At 39.6% G+C, this 11,319-nt stretch overlaps 1 protein-coding gene across 1 annotated transcript in view; it reads right to left on the bottom strand.

The window, feature by feature from the left end:
- Positions 1-1,818: 1,818 nt before the first annotated feature.
- LOC136277095 (uncharacterized) overlaps positions 1,819-11,319 on the bottom strand; it is an 18,881-nt gene continuing 9,380 nt past the window's right edge. The window contains exons 20-35 of the mRNA XM_066158759.1: positions 10,765-11,046; positions 10,458-10,622; positions 9,899-9,931; positions 9,051-9,332; positions 8,606-8,776; positions 7,873-7,902; positions 7,317-7,598; positions 6,554-6,712; positions 6,162-6,203; positions 5,944-5,976; positions 4,908-5,189; positions 4,081-4,248; positions 3,590-3,622; positions 2,748-3,029; positions 2,062-2,227; positions 1,819-1,850 (exon numbers count right to left, since the gene is read on the bottom strand). Of these exons, the coding sequence (XP_066014856.1) occupies positions 1,838-1,850; positions 2,062-2,227; positions 2,748-3,029; positions 3,590-3,622; positions 4,081-4,248; positions 4,908-5,189; positions 5,944-5,976; positions 6,162-6,203; positions 6,554-6,712; positions 7,317-7,598; positions 7,873-7,902; positions 8,606-8,776; positions 9,051-9,332; positions 9,899-9,931; positions 10,458-10,622; positions 10,765-11,046 (2,423 nt within the window). The 3' untranslated portion in view covers positions 1,819-1,837. The remainder of the gene's footprint in view (positions 1,851-2,061; positions 2,228-2,747; positions 3,030-3,589; positions 3,623-4,080; positions 4,249-4,907; positions 5,190-5,943; positions 5,977-6,161; positions 6,204-6,553; positions 6,713-7,316; positions 7,599-7,872; positions 7,903-8,605; positions 8,777-9,050; positions 9,333-9,898; positions 9,932-10,457; positions 10,623-10,764; positions 11,047-11,319) is intronic.

Genomic DNA, 11,319 nt, shown 5'->3' with positions numbered 1-11,319 from the left:
AGTTGTATCTCCCTAGTTTGCTCTGACCTTTAGAGGACGGGATAAACAGGTTGTTACTGTTTGACTGGGCGGCATGTCCTGAATAAAGAATGGAAAATCAAAAACGAGGTGAAACCGATTGACAAAAAAAAAATATAGAAAGCTAACACACACTGGGCAGGGGGACACTATCGGAAAAAAATCAAAATAATCGCAAATTGCCAACACAAATTGTTATTGAGTCACACAACGCTAACAAAACTGCACGTTGCCCCATTTCTTATTCACGATCATAGTTTGGGTGTTGTAGCACACCATGGTCGTTTATGTTTCTCCTCGTACATCTGATGGTAGCGGGACGTCCTTTGTAGATGAAGGGGAATGAGCAGCAATAACGAGAAGTGTGCGTCTTGCGCAGGTACCTTTCAGATCACAACAAAAGACAGTCAATATGAGGTAGACTCACGTATCAAAGCATTTCACAACCGAGTTTCAAATTTATTATCACAAGGTATTCGCTATACAAGCTACAATGGTATGCGTCATCACTCATCCACGACAGAAGATCTCCCTCCCCCCCTCCATGAAGATGGGGGGGGGGAAGGTTTTAGACGCTCAACTTACAAGCAAGCGAACTAACAAACGAACTAAAAACATAAACATATGAAAAGGAAAAGATGCAGAATGCAAAATGGCATGTTTTAGTCAGAAATAGGGTCAGTCTAAGAGAATAACGCGTTCAGCGGCTTGTCAAATTTTTCGTTTGAATTGATATCTAGACAGGGTCTATTGTAAGATTCATACAATGACATATAAGCCAAAGAAACGTGAGGCAGCTTTTTGTAGTTTGAACCTGATTACGTTTTTGACAATTCTACAAGTACACGTACCTTTTATGGCATACACATCATTAGCCCAGGGACCTCCTTACCATTCCTACATCGATTAGTTGGTCCATATTCCGGTAAGTGAGATGAGCTCTGGGACCCGTAGCGCACCATCCCTGATGCTGAACTGCAAAGACTCTGTAACCGAACCTCAAAAGCAACAAGGGCACATCTCTTTATGGCGTCTGCTCTTCTCCTGTAGTAGCCTGTCACTAATGGGTTACGGCCGTCCATCTGGGGAACAGCGCGACGGCCTGTGTCTTTGTAGCATCCAGCGAATTGACTGGAAGAACAAAATCAGAGCTTTCCTGAATAAAGTGTGGAAGGCAATTCAAAGTTTGGAAGGAAGAAAACACCAGGCGACAAATCGTTACGATAAAATTACTTTTTATGTACTGCTACCAAAATAAAGCACTCACATCATCTCAAAAATTGAAACTAATTATGTAACACAGAGAGAGATTAACGCAAAAAAATGTGTCGCGTCGCACGAAGCGGATTGTCACTGTGACATGTTCCATGAAACGATAATTACTTCTTTGCCATCACTAGTTCAATAATCACTTCGGTATTGTCACGCTCAGTGCACCACACATCTTCTAAAATACTATCCAATCAGAAGTAAAGTCAAAACCGTCTGTTATTTGTTTCCATGCGTTTTAATCTCCCGCGCTTGATGCGGTTCACGTGCTTTTTTTTGTATTTATTTATTTATGTTTTTGCAACCAGAGTGGTTCATCTTTTGTTGATACGATTGCTGTCATTGGTACAACTGCTTTGGTATTTGGTCGTGGGACACTCAATTCAAATACGCTATCCTGGAAAAAGCTAGCAGGTGATGCAACTCCTCGCAAAGAATGTAAGATGGCTTTGGATTTGGTTGTCTTAATTCTTTTTTTTCACGTTAGATGAACGTCAGCAAGGCAATAGAAATTACGAAAATATGCTTACTTATAACTCCAGTTGTCACTCTAATTGGTGCAGCTGTAAAACAAAAATGTATATTAAACAATGAGTACTGCAAAACATTCGTAACAAAAAATCACATAACTTTGGTAAAATCAACCACAACGTTCCACATTTCTTATTAAAATTTCCATCATATGCGGCCAAAGAAGAGTAGGAGATATTTTCGCAACAATCGACAAAAGGAAATTAAATGTGTATGTATTAAAGTAAAAAGTTGTGGTCTTACGTTTCTTTCCGCCTCTGCAGTACCCCCAGTTTGTTCCGGTTATAATCAGGCGTGATTGCGCACCAGGTTCTGCCGTTTTTAGCGCGAGCACAGCCACGGTATCGTCGCCTGCGGTACGTAAATGGCACACAACAGAAACCGGTATTGGTTTTGTATCTACAGCGTCCTGAGGAGAGAAAACGAATCTGTTTGATGAGTGGAAACTTATGCTTATCGCTTCTTAAAGTTCCCCTGTTAATTAACTGATCCCCCCATAAGACTGTGTAATATTTCTACGACCCACCCTCCCCCCCCCATTGGCAGTTAATTAGAATTCAATCTTACATAATTCCCCCTTTGTAACTCTGTTGGCGACGAATGATCACTCCTCCGCTACCCCTGAAACACATGTGATTCTCCCAATACCCTCCCCCCCCCCCCCCCTATATATCACCCCTTTGTACTCTGTTGGCAACGAATGATCCCCCTCCGTTCCCCCTGAAAACTATGTAATTCCCACAAAATATTCCACCCCGCTCTATATTACCCCTTTATACTCTGTTGGCGACGAATGATCACCCTTCCGTTCCCCCATAAAAACCACGTGATTCCCGAAAATCCTTCCACCCCTCCCCCCCAAGTGACAAATAATGACTGGTTACCCAATAATTCGAAAATAAGAGTAACGCAAAAATTTTGACAAATACCTGACACTCTGTAGACATTGTTTGCCCAGCCACCTCCCTTTCCATTCCTACACCTATTTGATCGTCCATATTTGGCGTAAGTGTACCTAGCCCGAGGTCCTGAAAAACACTGCCCGCCATGTTGAACTCCAATGTAATTGTAGCCACGCTTTGCCGCCTCCAAAGCACATTTCTTAATGGCAAATTTCCGAGCACGGTAGCTCCCTCGTAAGAGGAGACTTTTGCCTTCCAAAATTGGGATGGCTCTTCTCGAAGTGTCCTTGAAACATCCGACACCTTGCACTAAAAGAAATTTGTATGTAAAAATTAATTCATCTAAACCCGTTCAAACCTTTTCATTCCCAACAAGTACTTCCTCTGTACAATATCAAACAGTGCCAAGAAGATAGGTTTTAACCCTTTAACTCTCAAAGATGCTTTACATGTACCTTCTTCTTATACTATCCTCACATTATCCAGCAAACAGGTAATGAGAATACCCAAACCTATCAGGTAGAAGTTGATATTTTGATCTAACACCAAATTCTTGCAACTGATTTGCAAAAGAAATGTGGGGAGGGAGGGGAGAATTAAGATTCAGATCTTAGGAGTTAAACGGTTCAGAATAACCAAGAATATCACATAAAGGATGTTCTTCAATGTGACAAAGAAAAGCCCCATCCCTTAAAAAAAAAAAAGTAAAAAAAAAGTCCTGGCACACGGCATTGATGGCAAGATCTTTCTCATTAATTCTAATCCAAGGTATTTTCAACTCTTATCTAATATTCTCTGTCTGTCATCTAATCTAAAAATTCTGTAATTCATCAACCAAGATTCTGCGATGGTTACGAGCGAGTGCTTACGTGTTATCGATGGTGTAACTCTGATTGGAAGAGCTGTTGAGATAAATAAAAAAGTTCGGAATTAGTCTTATCTTCAATAGCGGGTCAAACAATTTAACGTTCTGTTTCTTATGTGAAATCAAATGAATCGTCATGCACACAAATCCTAACTCGTACCAAAATAAATCATTTTAGTAGAAAAATTTCTGATAAAAGTTTCCGCTCAATTTTCTTTTAGCAAAAACAAATTTTAAGCAGTTCGCGATGATTTCCTTCGAACAATGAAGGGTGCCTTTCAAAATAACTGTTCAGCTTCATTCTTCCTTTATTTATACTGGCTACCTGCTTCATCAATAATTATAGCTATATCTATGTAAAATATTTTTTCAATTCTTGGCTTCACATTTACGATCACCGTAATAATGACATGTTATTCGTTGTGTTAATGTCCATCAAACCAATTATTATAATTATGATAATAAATGCAGGTATTAATTATCATCAATACTCACCCTTCCCGCCTCTGCACCAACCGTATATTTTATCCACATCGTAGTTAGGAGTAAGAGAACACCAGGGTCGTCTGGAGTTAACTCTAGTACAGCTGGAGTATCGTCTGCCACGATAAGTAAATGGGAACACACAAATGTTGTTGCGCGTTGTTCGAACACGAGGAGAGCCTGGGAGTGAAAAACAGAAGAGTCAGATAATTGTACTTGCTTACCATTAATAAAGACTTGCCAGCCGGTTGGATCATTTGTTAAGAGAACTCCGTTAAATTATTTTAACTTTTCCTGGCAGATCAGTCAAATCAGTCTTGTGTTCTTCTACAGTATTTGGAAGGAATTTAATAAAAAAGGTCTATTTATTTCTTAGTTGACTGATCTGGTTGGAACTGAATTCCTGAGTAATGTGCTATGTGCCGATACTGACGTGATAATTAAGGCAATTTCCTTCCGTTTTCGAGGAAGAAGCTTTCCTCTCATTTAAACATCCTGACCTAAGACATTTTAATATTTTATCTAATCTTTTAACCCTTAAGAGTGATAAGCATCTTATTTCTCCCAACAGCCTCACTACTAAATAAAACATTAGGTTCATGATAATAAAGGCCACTATCACAAGGTCGAAAGACTCTCGATTGTAAGACAAATAGACAAATTAAATACTCCTTGTAAGTACTATTAGAAATGTATAGAGAACTTGCATTCTGATGTTAGGCTGTAAAGGGTTAGAAACTAATCGAAGATCGAAAACGTCGTTAAATTTTCATACACAAAAATACATCTCGGTTACAAAGCTAAAATTTTAACATATGTACTCTTCATATGAAGCTAACCTCGCAAAACGTAGACGTCATTTGCCCAAGGTCCTCCCTTTCCATTCCTACATCTTTTACTTCTTCCGTATCTTCCATACGTTCGATAGGCGTACTTTGTTGACGCACACCATCCGCCATGTTGGATCGCAAACACTCTGTAGCCTCGCCTCGCCGCGGCAGCAGCACATTTCTGAATAGCGTATCGTCTTCTGCGGTAATTTCCTTTCAGAAGGCGACTTCTGCCCTCTAATGGCGCTATAGCTCGTCGGCCTGTGTCTTTGAAACAGCCGATGCCGTATGCTATATTATAAAAAACAAGTAGTGATCAACAGGTAACGTCCCCTTAACATAAAAATTAGGGAGTTTGAGAAACAACGGCGGCGACGCCGTGACAACGACTGTTAAAAAAATGAATTTAAAATTTACCAACGAATCTCGCAATACTCTAAGGTCATTTAGTCTGTTTCTCACTGTCAAAACTATCTCGAAACTGAATATGGAACACAGCGTTAAATTAACTGTAAAAAAATTTAAAAATTCGCCTTCGTCGTTCACCTTCGCCAGACAACGCAAAGTTTGGTCATTTCACGTTGTTGTTTTGCAGAGGACGCAAAGATTTTAAGATTTATAACGCACGTGAACAGCCATTGTTCTACTCATTAAACTATTTGTTTAGTGACGTTCCCGTTGCCGTCGGGGTTTTCTGAAGCTCCGGAATATTAAGAAAGAAGGGAGGAGAATAAGTAAAATAACTAATTGGGATGCTTGATGTAATACAGTAAAGATCAAATGAAATGGTGACACAAGAGATACAAGGCTTACTCCCCTGTCTCTAAATCATTCGATGTTGTGTGCTTAATCGTGGATAATCATTCTCCACAACTTCTTACAAAGCCAACATATACAACGCGAATGCAATTTAATCAAAATATAGGAAAATTTTGACTGACAGAGACACAACTGTCTGGTGATACACAAAATTCTCTTTGCTTGCGGCAGAGAATTGTTTAGCTTCCATAAGGAGACATGAGAGTTTGATCGGATTCAAACTTACCTATCAGTCCAGTTGTGATTCTTATTCTTCGACCTATACATTAAGCGAGAAAAATCTAATTTAAAAAAAAGAGCAATTACTAGGACCGTGAAATACATAAAGAAAATTTAACGAATTCTACATACTCTCATAGTATCATATTAATCTCTCACACTTTATCAAGAAGAATTGAGAGCGATAACAATTCATTACTTAATGGTATAACATTAAAAAGATACCTTTAGGAACAATAGGACGAACAGGTCTGATGGGTCTTCTTCCTGATGAAAAAAAAATTGAGAACTGATCATTGTCTGAAATCAAATTTCTTACGCATAATGGTAACATCATGGTGACTTAAATCTGTTATGTAATGTCACGACATATCAAGCTACGTCATGTCACGACATATCAAGTCACATCAAAGTCACGTCGTGTCATGCTTGGTAGTTGTGTTCATGCTACTCAAGTCGATTTACTACGCCATATCACGATATACAGAGTCACTTCCAACGCGATTAGAGAAAGAGGGAGGGTGAAGACTGCAGAAATATTTTATTTTATTCTTCAACAGCCAAGTCTCTCTTTATTCCTGTTAGGTGTAAAGCTGATCTCTGTTATAAGAACATACTTGCGCAGTTGCCCCATTTCTTGTCTCGATCATAGTTGGGTGTCAAAGCGCACCATGGTCGATTGTGCCTTCTTCTTGTACAACTGTTATAACGACGTCCTCTGTAGATAAACGGGAATGCACAGCAGTAGCGTGAAGTTGTGCGCCTTCGGCATGAACCTGTATGTGCGAGGTGAGATAATTAATTTAGATTTGTGTAAAGTTAAGGATCGATTAAAATCAAAATTTAAAATTGGCTTCATTGGCCCTAACAGTGAAAAAGATATCGATAATCTTTGGAAATTTGCGCGCAACCTTGAAGGCTCGTTTACCGATACTCCACTGTTTACCGATACTCCACTGTTCACAAATTCAACCGGGAGGGGGGAGGAGGAAAAGGTTAAATTAAAGTAGAAAAATTAAGGAGGTGGATGGATTACTTAAAAAACGCGAACGTCAGAAGCTTAGAAACAGCTTGGGTCACCAGCTGATATATCCGTAATATTTTGACTTCAGTTTATATTCGGGAACGACACGTTGAAATCGTCTGAGGTAAAAAATTTAACTCTCCCCATTTTTGTGATAAACAGCCTGCAGAACTGGCGTTTGTTTCAACTTTATTCAAACAGAATCAAGTGCATATGGCGGGAAACACGCGCTGGGGGGGAACTGTTCACGCTATCCTTACTTTTGCCTCGCGCATGCCTCTCGACGCCTGGAAAACAAAAAAAAATTACGTCTGTTTAAGAAAAGAGAAAACCTCGACGTTAAAATTATCACCTACCCGTGATGGAGTAAACATCATTAGCCCAAGGTCCTCCCTTTCCATTCCTACATCGATTGGATCGTCCATACCTCCTGTATGTCACGTGAGCCCTCGGGCCCGTAGCGCACCATCCCTGATGTTGAACCGCAAAGTATCTATAAGAACGCTTCATGGCCTCTAGGGCGCATTTAAAGATGGCGTCCGCTCGTTTTCGGTAGTAACCCCGTACCAGGATACCTCGGCCATCCATTTGCGGGATGGCTCGACGACCGGTATCTTTGAAACAGCCAATGGATCGGACTGAAAATGAAATGTAAAATGAAGAGAAATGTATGTCAAACAAAATTGAATATTTCAAAAGTCTTAAAGATATGTATCAAACAGAAAAATTAGCAAAAATTCCAACTCAAAGCTATTTCAATATTGTCCCTTTGGAAACAAAAAGAGTTTACGGAAAATTCGTCTGGCACAAACCTAATGCTTACACTCTTTATAATAAGAATTTCAATATTTTTACGAAATTAAAACAAGGTTTTACTATACTTGGAGAGAAATGTCCACTGTATAAACTTACCTATAACTCCAGAAATTCTTATTGGAGCAGCTGGAAAATAAACAGAAAAAAAAAACATAACTTGATGATACAGTACACACGTTAAGAGGGGCTCTTATTTCTTTTTTGATTATTTCCGATTAAAAGAAAGGAGAATCTAACATCATGATGAATTGGCATCTGATCACAGAAACATGTCAAAATGTAGCACTGAGCGAAGAAAAAGACCGTTTGAGCCAATTGTTAAACTACACGAGCTTCATACGCACAAGTTTGAAGTTTTTAGTGATGGTTGTTGGGGGGTATGGGGAGGTATGTATTGGGTTGAAAAATAACGCTTTAAACGTTGTAAGACCCATGTTCCAATCAAAAAGACTTAATTAAGGCCGAAAAACTGGTGTCAGTATTATAACCTATTGAATCGAAAGCAGTATGAAATGAAAAAAGGAAAACAGAAACATTTTAAAGCAGTTTTCGATTCAATGTTGATTCTAATCCTGGATTGCACTGGTTTTCCTTCAACCGACACGCTCTATTATTGGTCTACAGAACATGCGCCATTCTCTTAACCAATCAGTAGCTAAAACAAAACCAATACCGGCTAGGGCACTCGCGTTTTCCCGCGCTTCACGCTGATTGCTGTTTGTATCTTGTTACTCTAAGTTCTCATTGGTTCCTTGGAATATTTACATATACTCTGATTGGCTGTTGTGGTTGCTATGCCCTCCAAGGGACAACTTAGCTTAACACTTACGTTTGCTTCCTCCTCTGCAGTATCCCCACAGCTTGTTCCTGGAATAATCAGGCGTAAGTGCACACCACCGCTGACCACGACGATTTTTAGCGCAGCTGTTGTAATAACGCCCGCGATACTTGAACGGGAACACGCAGCAGTTACCTTGCGTCGTACGCTTTCTGCATCTCCCTAAAGAATAATCAAATCGAGTCTGCATAACACGTAGTAAGAAGTAGTCAAATAATGCACATTGAAGCATGAGTGATGGTTATAACAGGTCTATACTTCTAAGAAAAAAAGGATTAAAAGTGAGCCACTAACTTAGCAATCAAGGACAGCTCTTCTGGTCATTATAGACCTGGTCACCATAGATAATTAACAAGATATTTTGTGGGCCCTCCCGCGGTAATACCAACTGAATTGTGGACCTTGAACAGGACAATCACAAAGAACACTCGCATACCATAAATCCTGTAGACATCGTTGGCCCACGGCCCTCCTTTTCCATTCCTACATCGGTTTGATCGTCCATATTTAGCATAGGTATACTGAGCCCTGGGTCCTGAAAAACACTGCCCGCCATGTTGGACTCCAAATACTTTGTAACCTCTCTTGATTGCCTCCAAAAGACACTTCTTAATGGCATAGCGTCTCCTTTGGTAGTTGCCTCTGAGAAACCGGCTTTTACCTTCCAGTATGGGTATTGCCCTTCTTCCCGTATCTTTGAAGCAGCCAATTCTCTGAGCTGTAATTTAGTAAAAGTCCGCGTATAAGAACCTAACTTTGAAGGATCTGTTAAGCTAAAATTTCCCAGTTAAGCACTCATCTTATGAAAACCATTCTAGGCCAAAATCTCATTACAGTTTCTTATTTGTAGAATTTAGAGTTTGTTCAAATTTGATACGGTACATCGCATGCGATACCAAAAGGTAACAAAACTAGCCAGAATGCTGGCAGTGTTATAAGACCACAGCTATGTAACATATCCGACTGTGTGTACAAGTTAATCATGCAAAGCAAGGCACTACGAGGCTGGTATACAGCACAGTATCATCCGCACACCCACCTATACAAGTTGTTTAGTCTATTTTTTAAACAAAAACTAAGAACATGATTAAGAACCTAGGTAGCCTAATTTTATAGTAAACACCAGTTATATAAGATGCTATGGAGGCTAGCTTGAAAAAACCAAGGTTCTTATACGCGGGTTTTTACTATATTAGTGTCAAATTCAGCATTAAAACAATCATGCTTTGGACTGTTAAAAACTAAGGTATGTGCTGAAAAAGGCAATAATAAATTCATTCTTACCTCTTAATGTTCTAGAGATTATTATAGGCCGTCCTGCAAGGGAAAAAAGAAAAACAATAGACAAAGGTTGGAGTAACGTTGCCTTGAAGACGCGTGCAATATTAGACTGAATATTTTTTACTTTCTCTCACCCACCAAAGGCGACAAAAGAGCGATAATAAGGATAATAATGCTAATAAAAATAATAACATCAGTGATAACACAAAACAATGATGAAAGGAAAAAAAAGGGATTACTCATAACCTTATGGGATGCTAAAATCTTCAGATACAACACTCATAAACTTAACATGGGTTTTGCAGTTTTTTTTTTTTTTTTTTTTTTTTTTTACAATCTATCAGTGAAGAAATGATGGTGAGTTTCAAGTCATTAGGCTTCAGTAGGGTTCAACGAAATCGCAATATGACTGACCCTCTACGCAATGATGACCCTGGAGAAACGAACGACATTTTTCAGCTCAATTATAGTCAGATGTGAGGAAAAGAAATCAATAAAATGAAAAACAAATCTAGCCCCTTAGTGCTACAGCTATATCTTTTAATATAAATCATTCATCTACCTCGTCCTCTGCACCAGCCATACAGTTTATCTACATCGTAATTAGGGGTTAGTGCACACCAGGGCCGCCTTGAGTTGACTCGGGTACAGCGGTGGTATCGCCTTCCACGGTAGATGAACGGGAACACACAAATATTGCCTTTGGTTGTTCGTACACGAGGAGAGCCTGAAAAATAGGAGGTCAACAGTTTCTCGGTGAAATCGCGTCATGAACAAAGTTAGAAGTGCAAAGTGAAGTGGTTAAGCAATGACTTTTTTAAAAATAGAAAATCTTTCAATTCCAAAAATAAAATGGTTTACAAAAGCACCTCTGAGGACATAAACATCATTGGCCCAAGGTCCTCCCTTTCCATTTCTACATTTGTTAGATCTTCCGTATTTGCCATATGTTCGGTAGGCGTATTTCGTTGACGCACACCACCCCTGGTGCTGCACACCAAACACTCTGAAGCCTCGCTTCGCTGCCGCCAGGGCGCATTTCTGAATGGCGTATCGCCTTCGACGATAATTTCCCTTAAGAAGACGGCTTCTGCCTTCCAATGGTGCTATAGCTCGTCGGCCTGTGTCCCTGAAGCAGCCAAGTCCCTTCACTGAAAGAAAACGTTAAAGACCAGTAACTATCGAACTGCTACTAAAAGGACTTCGTACGCTGTAAGGAAAAACTAAACCTGGAAAAATCACCATTGGACAACTGTGACCTGTTTTGGACCGTTGCTCACCGAACTTCGCTTCCAATTTACTATTGTCTTCGCAATTAGTGATGGCACCTTGACAGTTAAGTAAGCAATACAACTACAGTCTGGATATAATACCTCAGTTTTCAGAAGGACTCGTGTGTGCTTAATCTACTTTCGCTTCAATCA

The sequence above is a fragment of the Pocillopora verrucosa genome, chromosome 12 (assembly GCF_036669915.1).
Source record: "Pocillopora verrucosa isolate sample1 chromosome 12, ASM3666991v2, whole genome shotgun sequence".
In the NCBI taxonomy this organism is placed as follows: domain Eukaryota; kingdom Metazoa; phylum Cnidaria; class Anthozoa; order Scleractinia; family Pocilloporidae; genus Pocillopora; species Pocillopora verrucosa.
This window is presented reverse-complemented; position numbering and strand designations above follow the sequence as displayed.